We start from the raw sequence: 20,165 nt of genomic DNA, 5'->3' as shown, positions 1-20,165 counted from the left end.
AAGCATGTCAAAGTGCAAGTAGATAAATAGGTACCGCTCTGGCAGGAAGGTAAACGCGTTTCTGTGCGCTGCTCTGGGTTCGGTGCTCCGTTGCACCAGAAGCGGCTTAGTCATGCTGGCCACATGACCTGGAAAAACTGTCTGCGGACAAAGGTTGGCTCCCTTGGCCAGTAAAGTGAGATGAGCACCGCAACCCCAGAGTTGTTAGTGACTGGACTTAACTGTTAGGGGTCTTTTACGTTTACCTTTTAATGGAATCATTGTGGGCTCCTTGAGACTGCCCAGTTAGCCATGTCTTAATCTGGTCTTGGTAATTTTGGTTTGACTTCACCCCCAAAGGCTTACTCTTCCACTGTCTCCCAAGGCAGACGGATGCCAAGCACCACCATTGCAGACCACAGGATTCATCCATCAGCAGCCAGCTGCCCTGCAGCTTGGAGCTGGACAAAGAGAAGAGGCAAGACTTGCTGAAGTCAATTTTATTTTACAGTGCCTTTGTTAAGCCACCCTGGACTTCTCTTTCAAAATGGATATAAAATATGAATCAATAAAATGTTCCCAGCCTCTTTTATTACATCTTGTCTCATTCACATGACTCAAGGACTGGGGTTTTGCCAGACCCAGAATCGTTGCCAGGATTGTAACTTTCATGCAAAGGAACAGCTCTTGGGTCCAGCAACTGAGGCATTATGTTTAAAATTGTGCTAACTTTCAGGGGCTCTGTGCATGTGACTTTAGGTGGGGCGGAGGGGAAGAGGAGGTCATGCTTCTAAGACGTAAGTTTGCATGCTTTCTGTTGGTTGCCAAGGAAATTATTGTGATATTATCTGTGCATCCAGCGGAGAATAAAATGGTTTGAGGAGGGGAGGGAGTGAAGCCGATTAGCATACAAATGGCTGTTTTTAAGTGCCCACACAAGACAGAAAAGAAATGCACGGGCAAATGTTTTAGCTCAATCAAGCCTTTCCCCAAGAAAAGGGGTCCTTTAAATTGATTTTAAAATACCAAGGGAAGGAAGCAGCGAGAACAGTATCAACTTCTCCTAAAACTGATCAAATCCTATGCCTGAATATAAGGCAGATGTTTGGTGTTTCAGAACTTTTGGAATGTTCTTTAACACTGCACATTTCAGAATTAGGAAGGGGTTAACACGGGTGGCACTGTGGTCTAAACCATGGAGCCTAGGGCTTGCCAATGAGAAGGTCGGCGGTTTGAATCCCTGCGAAGGGGTGAGCTCCCGTTGCTCGGTCCCTGCTCCTGCCAACCTAGCAGTTCGAAAGCACCTCAAAGTGCAAGTAGATAAATAGGTACCGCTCCAGCGGGAAGGTAAATGGCGTTTCCGTGCGCTGCTCTGGTTCGCCAGAAGTGGCTTAGTCATTCTGGCCTCATGACCCGGAAGCTGCACGTCGGCTCCCTCGGCCAATAAAGTGAGATGAGCGCCGCAACCCCAGAGTCGTCCGCGACTGGACCTAATGGTCAGGGGTCCCTTTATGTTTACCCAAAATAGGATTGATTCAGCAAGTCAGTAAGTGGAGCTGTAACCTGCTGAAGGTGTTTAGAAATTTTGGGTTCATGCTTGCATGATTTAGATTGCTTGGTTCAAAGCAAGTTCTGACAGCCTTGTTGGGCTTCCAAAGTTTCCTCAGTTGGAAGATCAGTAATGAAGGAGACGCTTCCCAGAAAGAGGGCTTGTCAGCTGCTATTGATGAGTTCAGAGGGAGCGATGGCAATACCCAAGAGGCCTTGACCTCTGACCCCACATGGACCGGCACTCAGCCTCCCTGGATTCCCAGGAATCCTCTGAAGCGCATGAAGATGCTTAGGGCCTCCTCAGCAGTCAAATCAATGAGGGGAAGGTTCCCTGAAAGTGGACAACTGAAAGCGTTTAGATGACAATTGTATAAAAACCGTGGGCTTCCATTTAAGGAAGCTGCCAGGCCTGATCATTTCAGGGCTTGAAAAATGAAGGATGAAACTGCATGTTTGGGAGTTGGGTCCACCTGTATTTTATAAATGGGGTGGTGGTAACCCCTTGGCACTTCCCACTGGCTGCTTTTCCTGTTTCTCGGATGGTGCAATGTTTATGCCTTTGAAATGCATGGTGGGCTGGCTGCCAGGAGGAGCTTTCATTCATGCAAAGTACACTAAAATAGGAAGCACAGAACAGAGGGGAGAAAAGCAGTGGGTTTTAGGTGGGGAAAAGCAGCTCTGGCTTTTCCTTGTTTGTTGTTGTTCTTTGTTTTTGAATGCTGGCAAATAAACCCCCCTCCTCAATTCCCATATGCACATGGGGTTTAAAGCAGGGCCCTGAAAAGACTTCTTAGGACAAACAAAAAAAGGTTCCCTGAAGTTTCCGTTGGCATGGCAACAAGTGTGTTCCTTTTCAGTTGATTTATCTGCCTGTTTTTGCTTTTCGAGGGGGGTGGGGGGGAGAGTAAGTGGGTGGAGGGGAGAGATGCTTGAGGGCCTCTGTGGTACTTAAATACATGTGGCTACCATGTGTCTGAGGCAAATGGCGTTGCCCCCCCCCCCAGCTCTTCCTCGCTTCCTTTCTCAAGTGGGTCAGCCTGAAGCTAAAGGACCGCAAAAGCGCGCACGCTCACACACACACACACACACACACACACACGAACAAAGCTGGGGCTAATGAGTTAGTTTTATTCAAAGCCAATGTGGAATTTCTATTGTCCTTGCTGAAAGCAGGAAAAAAGGGGTTTAATTCCCTTCAGGTATCTGGTGAGGAGCAGGCTTCTGCTGCCTTTTGTCCTCACTCCTCCACCCCACCCCACCCCCCAAAAAAAACCCCATTCTGTTTAAAAGGAGCTGCAGAATAGAAGGAAACTAGAACATTTTCTGTTGCTTAGCAGTAAGAGCTGCGTTTTGTGAGGGGAAAACGGGTCACAGATTTTTAGGGTTTTCCCTCCCCAGTTTCTTTTTATAGCTGACCAACTGAGAAATCAGCATTATTTCTGTAGAGGTAAAGCCAGGTTACAAGCCTTTGCTTAAAGCTGGCTAGTTTTGCAATTCAAAGAAAACAAGCCTAGGTTAAGGAACACTCCAAAATTGACTGTTAAAGGCAACCTTTCCTTGGATTTCACTAAGTCCTGTGTGACTTTTCCCTGAGCAACCGAACCTTCCATATCTCTGGAAGCATTTTATTTTATTATAATTTATTACCCACCCTTCACCCTGCGTTCCCGGGGCAGGTTAGACTTTACAGCACAGCGTTACAACACAAGATTAAAAGCAGTTTAAAGCAACCTGCAATTACAGAAATAAGATATAGATACCCCTGCTGCCTTTTCCCTGGTAATTGATGGATGCATTAGAGACGACAACTTACTCATGCTTCTAAACTGGGTCATAATAACTCTAGGCTCTTTGTTAAAAGGCTGTACCAAAGGAGCTGAATAGCTAGTGGTGATTTCAGATAGTGTTAGTTGATGAACAGCCTTGATGGCAAGGGCATTGCTATGCGGAAAGTGCTCTGAATCTCCATCCCCACTGAGCTAAGCAACTGCATCTTTGACCATCTCCACTTTGACTCCAGCCTTACACTGGGGAGGGTCCTCCATGATCACCATCTTCACCCCATGGGTGTCAGGAACTGGGCAGAGGAAGAATGGTGGAGACCACCTCCCACCTCTGACCCTTCCAGGGAGGAGGAAGACAGCATAGTTTTACGACAGGGAATTGAGGGAGGTCGCAGCTCAGAGGCAGATGAGGGGGAAAGCTGGGAAATCGTGGGACAGCCGGAACAACACCCAGCTGAGACGTTGTCATTAGACAGCATTCCAGACCCTCCATCTCCCAGAACCTGGCGAGCCTTAAAAGTAGGAGAGCGAAGAGCTCAAAGACAGAGGGCTGTTAGCGGCACCCGTAGAAGTGACGGATGAGGAAATGGGAGAGACGGGGTGGAGATTCACTCAGGACAACACCATTATCCAAGAGGCTGGGTTCTATAGCCTCTCTCTGTAAAGACTGAAATAAAAAAGGGCTGTAAGAAACTTTCCTTGTCTTTATACTTTCATGGGCAACCAGCCGGGAGCCGCTGACAGTGGGGTAAAATCGACCCTGTTATAATAATTTTAAGGTCTTATATATAAAAAATAGATGTTCATAAATGGACCAATCAATCACATACAGATGTGTGGACCACATGTCTGAAACCCACAGAAAAGTCCTGAAACCATTTTCTCTCTCCCAAATATTTCTCTGCAAGGTCGAAGGAAATGGGAAATCTCCCCATTGTCTCTTTCACAAATCCTGTCTTAAGGGCACATTTAAGATATGAATAGGGTGCGAGCCTGTGACCTGTGACCTGGATTCAGGAACTGAGTAGTTATCATAACAAAAGAGTGGCCAGGTAATCCAATCAGGTAACCTGGCAGACACGGGACGTGGGTGGCGCTGCGGGTTAAACCACAGAGCCTAGGACTTGCCGATCAGAAGGTTGGCAGTTCGAATCCCTGCGACGGGGTGAACTCCCGTTGCTCGGTCCCTGCTCCTGCCAACCTAGCAGTTCGAAAGCACATCAAAGTGCAAGTAGATAAATAGGTACCACTCTGGCGGGAAGGTAAACGGCGTTTCCGTGTGCTGCTCTGGTTCGCCAGAAGCGGCTTAGTCATGCTGGTCACATGACCTGGAAGCTGTATGCCGGCTCCCTCGGCCAGTAAAGCAAGATGAGCACCGCAACCCCAGAGTCGGTCACGGCTGGACCTAATGGTCAGGGGTCCCTTTACCTTTACATTTAAACTGGCAGACAGGAAGAAACAACACACCCAGATTTCTGCCCCTCCTCTGATGTTTCTGGGGGTGGTCTTGGACTCCAGGGTGGGCAATTTAAAATGTTTATATAAGGGCTTGCATGCAATGCTCGGGGTTCCTCCCCCCCCCATGTGTGGGGGAGAGCGCCCTGTTGCAACAGCTTTAATAAAGATCTGGCTTACTAGCTGCTTTGCTTCTCAATATTCTCTGTTTGCTCTATGTTGTTTTCTCCTACCGATAGAGAACCTACAAAAGGACTGTATATGGGCTCTTGGGTACTCCGTAAGGGATAAAGGAGCAGTCCGTCCCCCCATAACAACCCCAATATTGGTTGGCTTCACCATCTCAGTCTTCTTTTTGACTTTCATGACACTAGGCTGGGTGGCATAACATGTCTTGTTCAGACGCAGGTCAGTGGTCACCACTGCTGGCAGCTTCAGACGCATCATTTCTAGACCCCCATTCAATTTCACGCTCAGCCTTCAGCTAGTCCTCATCCAGAGTCACTTCTGAAGCAAATGTCCCCTGAGGCCAGTCATGAAATGCTGTGGTCAGTTGCCCTGCCTGGTTACAGTTATTGCCAGTGTCCGGTTTGCCCAGAAGCAGAAGGTTGATTCCTTCTGCCTTGACCTACACAGCCAGGATCTTGGAAACCTGGAAGGGGCCGAGGCTGTTGTAGTCTTTGGCAGGGGTCTCGGCAGGCAGCTCTCGATCAGCCCACCATGACGAGGGCCGTGCAGATTGTCTCCTGGCACTGCTGTGGACCACAGCCTACAGCATGGGTAGGCAAACTAAGGCCTTCTCAATCCGGCCCACAGATGGTCCGGGATTCAGCGTGTTTTTACATGAGTAGAATGTGTGCGTTTATTCAAAATACATCTCTGGGTTATTTGTGGGGCCTGCCTGGTGTTTTTACATGAGTAGAATGTGTGCTTTTATTTTAAATGCATCTCTGGGTTATTTGTGGGGCATAGGAATTCGTTCATTATTTTTTTCCAAAATATAGTCCGGCCCCCCACAAGGTCTGAGGGACAGTGGACCGGCCCCCTGCTGAAAAAGTTTGCTGACCTCTGGTACAGCATCCGCCTCTGAGGAGACAACCTTCTTTTCCTTGAGCTGCACAACTTCCTCCGCAGCAATCTTGCAGAAGGGGATTGTTGAGTGCTTGACACCATCTGCCACCATGCCTGTTTTCACCACACCTTCACAGTGTAAACACTGACCGCTTCACTCCCACCATTGCCCTTGGCCCGGCCGCTGCCATCACGCCCCACGCCCAGTCACCCTCTCAGCTTAAGCCCCTCTACCTTAAGGTCATTAGATCGTGTCATACCTTGTGGGCCCACAGAGAAGAAGTCCTTGCTCTCTGTTATGCAACAATCCATCGGGCATTTGAAGAGCAGATGGGGAATTCCTAATGGAATTTCTCAGGAACCTCATGCCTGTGAGTCCTGAGTGTAACACTTTGACGTATCACAGGTAGAGGAAGAGGCCTTGGAGGAAAAGAACTTAAAAAACCCAAACCTTCCAAGGGGAGAGTCCAATGTGAAACTACCAATTCTGGGCTGCATCAATAGGAGTATAGCATCTAGATCAAGGGAAGTAATAGTGCCACTGTATTCTGCTCTGGTCAGACCTCACCTGGAGTACTGTGTCCAGTTCTGGGCACCACAGTTCAAGAAGGACACTGACAAACTGGAACGTGTCCAGAGGAGGGCAACCAAAATGGTCAAAGGCCTGGAAACGATGCCTTATGAGGAACGGCTAAGGGAGCTGGGCATGTTTAGCCTGGAGAAGAGGAGGTTAAGGGGTGATATGATAGCCATATTCAAATATATAAAAGGATGTCACATAGAGGAGGGAGAAAGGTTGTTTTCTGCTGCTCCAGAGAAGTGGACACGGAGCAATGGATCCAAATTACAAGAAAGAAGATTCCACGTAAACATTAGGAAGAACTTCCTGACAGTAAGAGCTGTTTGAAAGTGGAATTTGCTGCCAAGGAGTGTGGTGGAGTCTCCTTCTTTGGAGGTCTTTAAGCAGAGGCTTGACAACCATATGCCAGGAGTGCTCTGATGGTGTTTCCTGCTTGGCAGGGGGTTGGACTCGATGGCCCTTGTGGTCTCTTCCAACTCTATGATTCTATGATTCTACCAGGTTACAACTTATCAAGAAGTGTAATTCATCTGTAGTTGGGAGTGCCCGTAGGCAGTGATATTTTGGAATGAGATACTCAAAATGATCAGCACCATAACTGGGCAAACAATGGTTAAAACATGGGAACTAATGCTACTTTCACTGTTTAACTTGGAGGCTGGGAATGTAGTATTTAAGGGCTTGATTACATTCGTTGTTAGTCACTGCCAGGCTTGTGATAACACAATAGTGGAAGCACAATAGGACTCTTACTACAGAGCTCTAGTATGGTAAACTTTGGAAAATTGCCACAGCGGCGTGGCTTAGGCATCAATTCTTAGTTATCAAGGTGAAATGGGATGCCTTTTTTTCTTTTTTTCTTTTTTGCAGAACGGAGTAGTTTTGTTTTTCATGCTAATAAGACAGTATAACGACACCCAAGCCCAATATGCTACAATTCGGAAAAATTGCAATTCAGGTGTTAGAGAGACCATCAGTTTCCCTCTAAATTAGTTCTGTAACAAGAGAGAATATTACGTTATTTCAGCTATTGTGCCATTGTGGTTGTTGGGTCTTTTATGCAGAGTTTCTTTTGTTTTCTGGTGTTTGCTTGATAAATGTAAATAAATGTGGTTCTCAAGATGATTTTTTTAAAATAAAAAAAAGTACAATTATGTAATCTCTGCATTGAGGCGCAATAATGGTTTTCTACCCCAAGGTAGTGATTAATTAACTTGGCAGTGTTTGCCAAGTGTTTGCATTAGGGTTTTTGCATTATCATTGATAGCTGGTCTTGTGAATGATCATTGGGCGCATTTTGCATACATTAAGCTTAATTCTCACAGACTCTTGACCAGCCCAAGCCAGCATGGCCAATGTTCAGAGAGGAAAGCTTATCCCATGATAAACTTGTTAGTTAGTCTTAAGTGCCTCAAGACTGACTCTTTGTTGTGCAACATATATTTTATGTGCACACATTAAATTCTAGGGATATACCTAATAATGCATGTGAGGTCTACATTTGGGATAGACAAGACTGAAAAGCTTTTCAAGTTTCAATTTAAGCTTTTCAAGTTTCAATTTAAGGTTGCGTTAGAGATCAGAGAGACACTTTCAGAACTTCTGGTTCTTTTACTTGAATAGATCCATATTAAGAAGAGGAATTAATTTACCCCTTCCAAAAGAAAGTTTCTCTTCTATGCTCATCACACCATCAGATCCAGTACTTTGAAACTGGAATACTTACTTAATGATGTAAGAAACAGAAAACATTTCATTCAACTTGAAAGTAAAGCAATTCATTTAAAGTCTGGGAAAGCTGTGGTTTTGTTCACTGTGACACCCAGGGCCCTCCCCATTTTTGTAGTTCTTTGGAAAGGTATAGGCCTGTTAGAAAGCAAGCTTCTTTTCCCCGAATTACACAACTGAATTTGTAGACGTTCTAATCACCCTAGTGATGGAAGAGTTGTTATCCAATTAGAGGTGCCTTTTTGTCTTTACAATTTCAGTTGTTACCCAAGGCTACTGAGGAATTATACAGCTATTTGCCTGGTTATTAGCTGTGAATTCTCTAAGGATCTGGTTTAGTATCCATTCATTTGTTCTAGGTTTGACAGCATTTCTGGTTGGAAGAACACCCTATCAGTGGCTGGGTAGCTTCAAAATAACTAGCATTTGGTCTTGGTTCAAAAAACATCACAAGCCTGAATTATATGGTTCAAAACCAGCAAAAGAGTCTTGTGTCACCTTAAAGCCTTAACAAACCTCTTAATCTCAGGGTTTGGGGTTTGAGCCCCACTTGGGGCAAAAGATTCCTGCTTTGCTGGAGTTGGACTGCTAGATGATCCCAGTGGTCCCTTATGGCATAGGCTTTCGCAGGCTGCAGTCCATTTCATCAGATGTGTGAGGTGTACATTGTGGAAGGGGAATGAGTCAGAGGGAAAACCCCCCAAAAGGAGCAGACATGTCATTTCCCTCTGACCTCAAGCCCCTGCATTCTTCCACCCTCAGCTACGCTTGTCAATTTAGGATTACATTTCATGCATCTGATGTATTGGACCACAGAAGTCTATACCATAATAAATATATTATTCTATAAGGGGCCACAAAACTCTTAGCGCATTGCAGCAAAAGCAACAAAACCTGGGCCTTTTTATATGGTTTAAGTTGCATCTAGCAACACTACTTGCAAATGCTGGTCAAAAATAAAGGGAGAGAATAGAGAAAGGGTGGTGATCATGATCCCCCACTGTCCCCCAAGAACTGAAAAAGGGATTACTGCACATGCAGTTTTCGCATGTCTCATTTTTGCATTCTATGCATTGTTCTTTTTAAAATAATATTTATTAAAGTTTCAAAAAAGTTACAAAAATCAGAAAAAAGAACAAAAATACAAAATACAATAAAAATACAATAAAAATAAAAACAATTAAAAACAAACCAACTTTCCCATATCTTGTCTTTCATTTACTTGTTTCCCTGACCTCCTCACACCTCCCTTTTTCGTATTCTAGTTCAATCAGTTATTTCAGCAAATCCTTTCTATTTTTACTTTTATCTTACTAATTTATCTTAATATATTATAACTTTACATTCTCACCTGTTAATAATCCATCTTTAAATACTCCTTTATAACATTACTGCTGAAACCACATAACTTCATTCCAACATCCTTCTAACATTCCTTAATTTTACAATATTTCTGTAGATAGCCTTTAAATTTCTTCCAATCTTCTTCTACCGACTCTTCTCCCTGGTCTCGGATTCTGCCAGTCATTTCCACATTGTTACACACCACTGCAATCTCTGAGCGGTGTGAGATTCCATGGGTTCCAGAAGCTCACCCAGGGTTCATGTTTCCTTTTGGAAATGAGACACACCAGGGACTGTGGTTCTTTTATGATATATGGTTTATTTACACATATATACAACTTGAGCCTACGATGGAGGGGTCGGAACCATGGGATGGAAAGCCATCTGGCTTGGCCCCAGCCAGAGCGTCTCCCTTCTCAGCCTTGCCACTGCAGAGATCCATCAGTCATCCTCCTCCGACATGCGTCTGCGACTCATGCTACTGGGCATGCAAGAGCACACATTACTCAGCAGAGTAAACACACAACAGATCAGGCTCAAGGCATGGATACTATACTAAACTACGCATTTATTATACATAAATCAGGACAAAGAAAAACATGACCTCTCTTCTTCTTGTTCTTCTCAGAGAGAGAGAACACAAAAGCAATGCAGAGCGGATGTTCCGCTCACGGGACTCCAGCAATCTGTGCTGGAATGTGAACAGACATGTGACATGTAACAATCCCACATATCTGCAGCAAGGGTGGAGTGGAATTCCCAACAACATTAACACCCCAGGAGGACCTTGCTTCCCTCATTGCTGCAACCTTGGATTAAAAGAGAAATCAAACATTGCTGCGTCTCTCTCAGTTCCCAGATTGATGCTTTTGCCTTCTAGGCCACATTTTACTCTCTGCTCTAAACTCTGGCTATGCCTTTCTAACTATCTAAGAGTTGAGGGAGGGCCCCTACCCACCAGCCATCTCCCACAGAGCCCCTTTACTTTGTTCCCCTTAATGGCCCTTCACCCAGGCGATTGCCTCATTAGGAAGGCGATCAATTTTTACACTTGCTAGAGCCACAAAACTGGTTTGGTCAAAAGCTTGGTGATGCTAAAGGAAAATGTGCATAATCCAATATTTATATTCCTTCTAGATTTTAATTCCTAACACCATGGGGAGACGGGTTTACATTTTCTGATTCCATATATAACTTCTCTGGAATTTTCTATATGAAGATTTACAATGTCCAAAAGTGTGATCAGGATCAATGACTAACTTATCTGAAAAATTGTAATTGTGTGTGCACAGTATATCAGCTGTCGTACAGGCTATGTTAGGGACGTGGGTGGCACTGTGGTCTAAACCACAGAGCCTAGGGCTTGCCGATCAGAAGGTCGGCAGTTCAAAGCCCTGCGACGGGGTGAGCTCCTGTTTCTTGGTCCCTGCTCCTGCCAACCTAGCAGTTCAAAAGCACGTCAAAATGCAAGTAGATAAATAGGTACCGCTCCAGTGGGAAGGTAAACGGCGTTTCCGTGTGCTGCTCTGGTTTGCCAGGAGCGGCTTAGTCATGCTGGCCACATGACCTGGAAGCTGTACACCGGTTCCTTCAGTCAGTAAAGCGAGATGAGCGCCGCAACCCCAGAGTCGTTTGCGACTGGACCTAACATTCAGGAGTCCCTTGTTCCTTTTACATGCTATGTTGGCATTCTTTTGCTGCGAACATGGGAATAGGAGTTTAATCTCTAATAGGGTATGGTTAAAATCATGTGTGCCCAGGCCTCTTCGGAGCTCAGTTTTTTGGAAAATCATCTATAGCAGGCTATAAACCTCTGAACTCTGATTTGCCTAGGCATTGATACATTCAAGTTTCCTTTTTGTAGAGGAAGGCCTGTCTCGACTACTTAATTGCACATGTCAGATGAGCCAAATATTATACTACTGTGTATAAAGAACAGTATCTTTATTTTTTGTTTGTTTTTTAACAAACAATTGAGATAGAAATCTGGCGCACACATAATCCCAATTAAGATCTTAAATTTACTTTGAAAGTGTTGGTTTAATTTGCTGAACTAAGCTCTGTCTCAGGAAAGCATGTACAAAGAGATGCCAAAGAATCTTGCTTCTCATCCTGGAAGCAGAGAGATTGCTTTGATCAGGTTTTGCATGGTCCAGACGTAACACTTAATCATAGTTATCATGTACCGTGGTTTGTGATCCCATGTGATTTCCCATCCAGGTTTGGAGCCTAATCCTTATGTCTGAATACTTAAAGGTAAAGGTAAAGGACCCCTGACAGTTAAGTCCAGTTGCGGACGACTCTGGGGTTTCGGCACTCATCTCACTTTATGGGCTGAGGGAGCCAGCGTTTGTCCACAGACAGCTTTTCAGGTCACGTGGCCAGCATGACTAAACCGCTTCTGGTGCAATGGAACACCATGACGGAAGCCAGAGCTCATGGAAATGCTGTTTACCTTCCCGCCAGAGTGGTACCTATTTAGCTACTTGCACTTTGACGTGCTTTCGAACTGCTAGGCTGGCAGGAGCTGGGACAGAGCAACAGGAGGGGATTCGAACCGCCGACCTTCTGATCAGCAAGCCCAAGAGGCTCAGTGGATTAGACCACAGCGCCACCCGTGTCCCGCTGAATACTTAACTATGACTTAATAATTAACTGTTGGAAGGAAAACAAATTATGATTAATTGTTGTGTCTGTAAAGAAACAAGCAGCCTCGACCTATGAGAAGAATATTGACCTTCCTATCTTTCATCCAACAATAAAGTGATCTGCTAAAGAAGAGCAGAAGTGGTTCTCTGCGTTGAATAAAATGTTAAGTTCCACAAAGAAATATGCAAGTGATCAAAAGTGAGCGAGAAAGTGCGGGTGACAGAAACACACTGAGATTTTTTGCTCTTGTGAAAAGGATTGGTTGTCTCAGGAAACCACCCTGCGATAACCTCCGAATTACACCTAGCATCCATATACTTGGAACAATAATGTCTGTTCCTACTGTTTAAAGTTTTCTTAGAGGAGTAGGTGGCAGTTAGCCCAACATCTCTGGGGGAATTTGAGGTACTGGTATTAAGTCATAGAATCATAGAATCCTAGAGTTGGAAGAGACCACAAGGGCCATTGAGTCCAACCCCCTGCCAAGCAGGAAACACCATCAGAGCACTCCTGACATATGGTTGTCAAGCCTCTGCTTAAAGACCTCCAAAGAAGGAGACTCCACCACACTCCTTGGCAGCAAATTCCACTGTCAAACAGCTCTTACTGTCAGGAAGTTCTTCCTAATGTTTACGTGGAATCTTCTTTCTTGTAGTTTGGAACCACTGCTCCGTGTCCGCTTCTCTGGAGCAGCAGAAAACAACCTTTCTCCCTCCTCTATGTGACATCCTTTTATATATTTGAACATGGCTATCATATCACCCCTTAACCTCCTCTTCTCCAGGCTAAACATGCCCAGCTCCCTTAGCCGTTCCTCATAAGGCATCGTTTCCAGGCCTTTGACCATTTTGGTTGCCCTCCTCTGGACACGTTCCAGTTTGTCAGTGTCCTTCTTGAACTGTGGTGTCCAGAACTGGACACAGTACTCCAGGTGAGGTCTGACCAGAGCAGAATACAGTGGCACTATTACTTCCCTTGATCTAGATGCTATACACCTATTGATGCAGCCCAGAATTGCATTGGCTTTTTTAGCTGCCGCGTCACACTGTGAATGTGTGCTTCGACCGGGGCAGCAACAATCTGAGGGTTTGTGCTAAATTGTATGTAAGCTGGTCTGGAGGCTGGAGGCCTTGAAACTGATACAGTGAACTACAGTGTTTCCTTTTCTTTTTCAGCTTGATGACTGCACATTGCAGCTGTCTCACAATGGTACCTACTTGGATTTAGAGTCTACCTTAGCAGAACAAAAAGATGAATTTGAAGGTTTCCAGGAGGATTCTGGGTAAGTTGTACATTAGAAAGGTGTGGAAACATTGATTTCCGCCGAGGTTTCTGTAGGGGAGAATTGGGTTGCATGATGTGGGTTTTCTCCACCACTGGAAGGAAGGTAAAAACCTTTTGAGAGATACTTTAATGGGGAGACAAGCCCCCCTGGCTCCATTTCCATTTTCTGCCTTTGCCACTGGAAGAAGGTTTCTGGCCTGTTCTAGGCATGGCAATAGGAAAAGGTGGGGAAACCATCTTAGAAGGGATTTTTATGCCTTTGTCTTTGTTTCTTGGATTCCTTCTGCTGTCCGTACCAGGTGCTATAGCTCAAGAAGGACTGTAGCACATGATTACTTTCTTGGAAGTACAGTGGTGCCCCGCAAGACGAATGCCTCGCAAGACGAAAAACCTGCTAGACGAAAGGGTTTTCCGTTTTTCAAGGCGCTTCACAAGACGAAATTCCCTATGGGCTTGCTTCGCAAGACGAAAACATCTTGCGAGTCTTGCGAGTTTTTTCCCTCCCCCCCTTTTTTCTAAGCCGCTAATAGCCGCTAAGCCACTAAGCCGCTAATAGCCGCTAATAGCGCTAAGCCGCTAATAGGGATGCTTCGCAAGACAAAAAAACCTCTAGACGAAGAGACTCGCAGAACGGACTATTCACCACTGTAGGGAGCTCTTTCTACTTGCTGTTGCTACCAGATACTGCTTTGTTAAGAAGCTGTATCCAAAACAATAAACATTGTTAAGTGGAGCTCTGAGTGGCACCAGAAGACTGTGTTATATCTGTGGGTATTTGGAAAGCATTCTGTTTTCTGACTGCTAGTAGGTTTTAAAAATATTTTTGTATACCATGCAAGGAGAAAATGAAAGGAGGATGGTAATACATTGTACAGTGGTAGCTCGGGTTAAGAACTTAATTCGTTCTCGAGGTCCGTTCTTAACCTGAAACTGTTCTTAACCTGAGGTACCACTTTAGCTAATGGGGCCTCCTGCTGCCGCACCGTCTTCGTGGTGCGATTTCTGTTCTCATCCTGAAGCAAAGTTCTTAACCTGAGGTTAGCGGCTGTAACCTGAAGTGTCTGTAACCTGAGGTACCACTATGCATTTTGGCAGGTGAAACCATGCTCTTTCCAGTTGAGCATCACATCCCATTATTTCAGTTCTTCAAGTACAGTGGTGCCTCGCAAGACGAAAAGTATCCGTTCCGCGAGTCTCTTCGTCTAGTGGTTTTTTCGTCTTGCGAAGCAAGCCCATTAGCGGCTTAGCGGATTAGCGCTATTAGCGGCTTAGCGGATAAGCGGATAAGCGGCTTAGAAAAAGGGGGGGAAGGGGGAAAAACTCGGAAAAACTCGCAAGACATTTTCGTCTTGCGAAGTAAGCCCATAGGGAAATTCGTCTTGCGAGAAGCACCTCCAAAACGGAAAACCCTTTCGTCTAGCGGGTTTTTCGTCTTGCGAGGCATTCGTCTTGCGGGGCACCACTGTACAGTGTATGGTTAACATTTTACTGAGAAAGCACGGTCCCCTGAGGGAGTGTACACTTAAAGAAAATTTGTCTCCTCTCACTTTAAAAAGCCCTCTGAGATCTCTGTATGGCATCTTACTAGGCAAAGTGCTTGTTCCAACTTCATAGCTGAGATATTGCAGCATGAGAGACAGGCAGAGGCAGTGTTGAATGGGAAGACCAGATGTGTGTATGCTCTAGACCTGGAAACTGGCATGCCAATCACTGATCCCCACTATGTCCTGCCACATTTCAACAATCAATCAATCAATCAATCAATCAATAAAAATGGGGCGGACATCCATACCAAAAGGAGATGACTTCTATGGATTCCTACATTGTCTGCTTCCTCTTCACATACTGGTTCCTGGGAGTGGCCATTGCTAGTTGGCTCCCACTACTACAAGGACTTGGAGCAGGAAAAAGTTGGTACTACAGCTGAAAATTATTGTCCCCTGCAGTAGTCGTTGCAGTGCTCCTGATTATCCAATGGGTGCACATCAGTAATAATAATAATAATAATAATAATAATAATAATAATTTTATTTATACCCCGCCCTCCCCAGCCAAGGCCGGGCTTAGGGTGGCTAACAAGCAATAATAAAAACAAGTTGAATGATTACAACTTAAAAACAAAATTAAAATACAACATTAAAATATTGAAACATTAAAATATTAAAATGTAGTCTCATCGCAGGAGGAGAAAGGAAAAGAAAAAAGAAAGAGAGGGAGGGAGGGAGGGAATCAAATTGGCTCCAAGCCAAAGGCCAGGCGGAATAACTCTGTCTTACAGGCCCTGCGGAAAGAAATCAGATCCTGCAGGGCCCTGGTCTCATGAGGCAGAGCGTTCCACCAGTTCCGCCAGAGTTGAAAAGGCCCTGGCTCTGGTTGAAGCTAATCTAACTTCCTTAGGGCCCGGGACCACTAGGGTGTTGCTATTTTTTTTTTAATTCAACATTAATACACATACAAACATACATTTCATACAACATACCTACATATATACAACATACCTACAACATACCTACACTCAATCCCACAGATAATGAAAGAAAGAAAGTAATAGAAGTAGAAAGAAATTGCAATTGAGTAGATTGGAAGTCTAACACAAAGGGTGAGGGGTGGTGGATGGTGATGGGAATTATCTGTAGGGTGTTGCTATTTATGGACCTTGAGGCTCTCCGTGGGGCACACCGGGAGAGGCGGTCCCGTAGGTACGAGGGTCCTAGGCCGTGAAGGGCTTTAAAGGTCAAAAGCAGCACCTTAAATCTGACCCTGTACTCTACCGGGAGCCAGTGCAGTTTGAAAAGCACTGGGTGAATATGCTCCCATGGCAGAGACCCCGTGAGGAGCCTCACTTCTGCATTCTGCACCCGCTGGAGTTTCTGGGACAGCTTCAAGGGCAGCCCTGCATAGAGCAAATTACAGTAGTCAAGCCTGGAGGTGACCGTCGCATGGAACACTGTGGCCAGGTCGGGGTGGGAAAGGTAAGGTAAGATAGTGCTCCTGACTTATCTAATCTGCACATCAGCTCTTTCAGCAGCAATAATTTCCATGCTCTTACTTGGATTTTCAGTTGTGGGCATCAGGGTTCGATTTACTTATTTAAGAGTATTGCAACAATATATGTGTGAAAACACTGAAAGAGCTTCAAGGGAGAGCTTTGGTAAAGTCATTCCTTGATGGGGAAACGTAACTTTGTCAGCAGGGTGTACCGTATTTTTTGCTCTATAAGACTCACTTTTTCCCTCCTAAAAAGTAAGGGGAAATGTGTGTGCGTCTTATGGAGTGAATGTAGGCTGTGCAGCTATCCCAGAAGCCAGAACAGCAAGAGGGATTGCTGCTTTCACTGTGCAGCGATCCCTCTTGCTGTTCTGGCTTCTGAGATTCAGAATATATTTTTTTCTTGTTTTCCTCCTCCAAAAACTAGGTGTGTCTTGTAGTCCAGTGCGTCTTATAGAGCGAAAAATACGGTATATGCTAGTGGAGTTCTCCTGGTGTGTTCAGTCCTGCTGGCACAGCTCCATCTTAACACCAGCTGAGCATCCTCGGGATGTAGTGTAATTTATGGGTATAATTCCACCCTAAGGCTGTCCCCCTATTTGGTCTGACTTGTGAGTAAGTGCCATTATGCTTTGTGGGGCTTCTGAGCAGAGGGGCTGCGTGGGACTCATCTTAATGTATTGTTCTGTATCTCTGCTCTCCTGCAGCAAAGGATGGGCTACAGAGGTAGCTGTTAGCTCACTATTCAAATAGTGACAGAAAAGCTAACTAGCATTGTGATGTCATATGATGACGCCTGTAGCATGGTTGACTACAATAAACATAACCATCCTCTTGGACTAGAGGGGTTTTGACTGCCTTATTTATAGGACAGTTGAAAGGACTATGAATTACACAAGAGCATGCAATTCTCAGTGGATTGTATGCATAAGCTGTATCAAAAACAAACCCCTGTGTTGCAATAAGAACTAATCACAACAATACAAACACAACACGTAGGCTAACAGTGAGTAGAAAATATATAATAGAATAATGATATCATTCAAATTATAGGAGTAAGCCAATCAAAGTTCATATGTACAATATAACAGAGTGGTAGCAAGGACCGTCAAGCCGTGTGTTCAAAACAGATGTCTAAGGACAGTCTCACAATAGTCTTTCAAAAGTATCAACAGAAGACATCTCAAAAGTTTCAAGAGTAAAGTCTCTCAATAGTTTTTCAAAAGTTTCAATGGAAGACATTTCAACTATTGAGAGAGACTTTACTTTTGAAACTTTCAAGACGTCTTCTGTTGATACTTTTGAAAGACTATTGTGAGACTGTCCTTAGGCATTTGTTTTGAACACAAGGCTTGACAGTCCTTGCTACCACTCTGTTATATTGTATACAGTGGTACCTCGGGTTACATACACTTCAGGTTACATACGCTTCAGTTTACAGACTCCGCTAACCCAGAAATAGTACCTCAGGTTAAGAACTTTGCTTCAGGATGAGAACAGAAATTGTGCTCCGGCAGCACGGCAGCAGCAGGAGGCCCCAGTAGCTAAAGTGGTTCTTCAGGTTAAGAACAGTTTCAGGTTAAGAACGGACCTCCATAACGAATTAAGTACTTAACCCGAGGTACCACTGTATAAGAACTTTGATTGGCTTACTCCTATAATTTGAATGATACCATTATTCTGTTATATATTTTCTACTCACTATTAGCCTACGTGTTGTGTTTGTATTGTTGTGATAAAGTTGTATCAAGCCTGAGTAGGACTTCTCTACAGCCCCATTCAGACGTTTTCCCTAAATGTGTGGAAATAGCACATGGAGAGAGTGCTAGTAGGCCATGCATGATCTCCCCACTCCTAATTGTCCCCGCGTGCCCTGGGCTTGCCCACTCCACCGTATCAACCTTACCACACGAAGCAGAGAAGGTCGGGGGGGGGGGTGTTGTTCTGAAGTGCATTCGCCACCTGAACAAGCTTGGAAGCCTCCCTCTGGAGACCCAAAAGTGCAGGATTAGTGACAGCCGCAACAGGAAAACAGGAAACAAGGGCAAGCCTTAAGGTGTGTTGTTTAACTGTCCTATTTAGAGATGCTGCCAGGATTTGTGAGTGCTTGGCTTGGAATGTGAACTTTGGCGACTTGCACTGTTTCAGCCTTCGGAGTTCTCGCTTGAGCCAGAGGAGAGCTGCACCCTTTTACCCCCCACTTGTTCGTCCACTGTTTAGAGGGTGCAGACTGCAACTTTAGCAACAACAGCAGGCTGATGAGGTCTGACCTTGCCTCTTCCCTGGCACCTTGTAATACGGTTGCAGCAGTGACCCTGGAGCCCTGGGCAGTGTAATTTCCCCAGGATGCTTGAAAACGTCTGACAGGCGCTGCTGCCTCCCTCTGCCAGAGCAGCCCCATTAACCTGCTTGGTAGGCAAGGGGACTTGAGAGGGAATTGGACCCAAATGTGCCGCCCCGCAACACCATTAAGCAGTTTTCTGACTTGTAGAGAACTTGCTCACTTGGATGAACCCAAGTACAAACTGAGCCCAGGGAGCTCATCATTCCTAGCTGTGTTTGTTTTTTCATGTATTTGATGAATATGTAAACATTTCTGTTCGTCCTTTCTGGCAAAGAATAAATAAGCCAAATGGACTGTTTTCCTGGTGCAAATCGGATGAACAATTAAAACTGTGTGTGTCTACCCCTATCCCTATTTGTATAGGTATAACATATTCTTGTTTAATGTGGTAATAAGAGTCCTTGCAGTTTCATGCATGCTTTTATAAAAAAATGGAATAACTGCCATTGCTGAGAGTGTATACAGTATATTAGATGATTCACTGAGATTTGCTTTAATTAGTTCATCATTCCCCCCCCCTATTTTTAACCCCCACAGCAGGGGCAAGAAGCACAGTGTCATTTTGAGGACCCAGCTTTCGGTCAGAGTCCATGCCTGCATTGGTAAGTGAGTTTCCAAGTATTTTGATGTGGTGAATGTGTGGGAAGCATTCCAGAAGCAAGAAGCTGTAGCAGATGCACAACTTTACCTTCTGTCATTCTGTTGCTTCCTGAAAACATGTTGTCTGCCCTCCAAAGGGTCCATGTAGCTACAAAATAAAAATAAATAAATAAAAATGCACAGCAGTAGAATAATTCTTATCTGTTTAATGAATGCATGCAAGATAAATTTTAGATCTTGTAATTCTAAGGAGCAGTTTTGAGTCCAGTGATAACATCAGAGCTCGGATTGGGACTTGGCGATGACTGTACTTGCCCTTCATGCCACAGAAAGTGAGCTTTGAATTCCATGTGCCTTTCTGGGTCAAATCAAGAGTCACCTAGCCCAGAGTTTATCTATATTTTGATTATTTTATTATATCCACTTGCTTTAATAATTCTGTGCTCTTTGACCATGTTTCAGGTCTGCTCAGTTACTAGCTCATAAATTTGGAAGCAGGGTGAATATTGGGTGTTGTCGTTGTTTTCGCCAGAGGAGCACACTTTTGCTATGTGTAGATGTTCAAGAATATCTGTAACAAATTTTTTTGCATGGCTCATCAAACTGCAGTTATTTGTATCTGCCTCATTAGGCCTGCTGGTTTGAGATGGTGAGCTGTGGAATTGTAGGCTGGCAGCAAGCTACTGTATTTTAAGAGGCAGATAATATTTATTGCTTTAAATCGTGCAGCTCTTGGCCAGGCAAACTGTCATTATTGCTGTGTCAGTGACTGGAAATAGAATAGACTATTGCTGTCAAAAGGGAAACC

At 44.6% G+C, this 20,165-nt stretch overlaps 1 protein-coding gene across 10 annotated transcripts in view; it reads left to right on the top strand.

Moving 5' to 3' along the window:
- Nucleotides 1-20,165, top strand: part of FHOD3 (formin homology 2 domain containing 3) — a 340,976-nt gene that overhangs the window by 34,835 nt on the left and 285,976 nt on the right. For all 10 annotated transcript variants that reach the window (XM_079949216.1, XM_079949224.1, XM_079949223.1 and 7 more), the window contains exons 2-3: nucleotides 13,317-13,423; nucleotides 19,295-19,359. In XM_079949216.1, the coding sequence (XP_079805342.1) occupies nucleotides 13,317-13,423; nucleotides 19,295-19,359 (172 nt within the window). The remainder of the gene's footprint in view (nucleotides 1-13,316; nucleotides 13,424-19,294; nucleotides 19,360-20,165) is intronic.

Source organism: Podarcis cretensis, assembly GCF_951804945.1.
Source record: "Podarcis cretensis genome assembly, chromosome: 13".
NCBI classification, from domain to species: domain Eukaryota; kingdom Metazoa; phylum Chordata; class Lepidosauria; order Squamata; family Lacertidae; genus Podarcis; species Podarcis cretensis.
The sequence above is the reverse complement of the archived record's forward strand: the minus strand, read 5'-3'. Positions and strand labels throughout refer to the sequence as shown.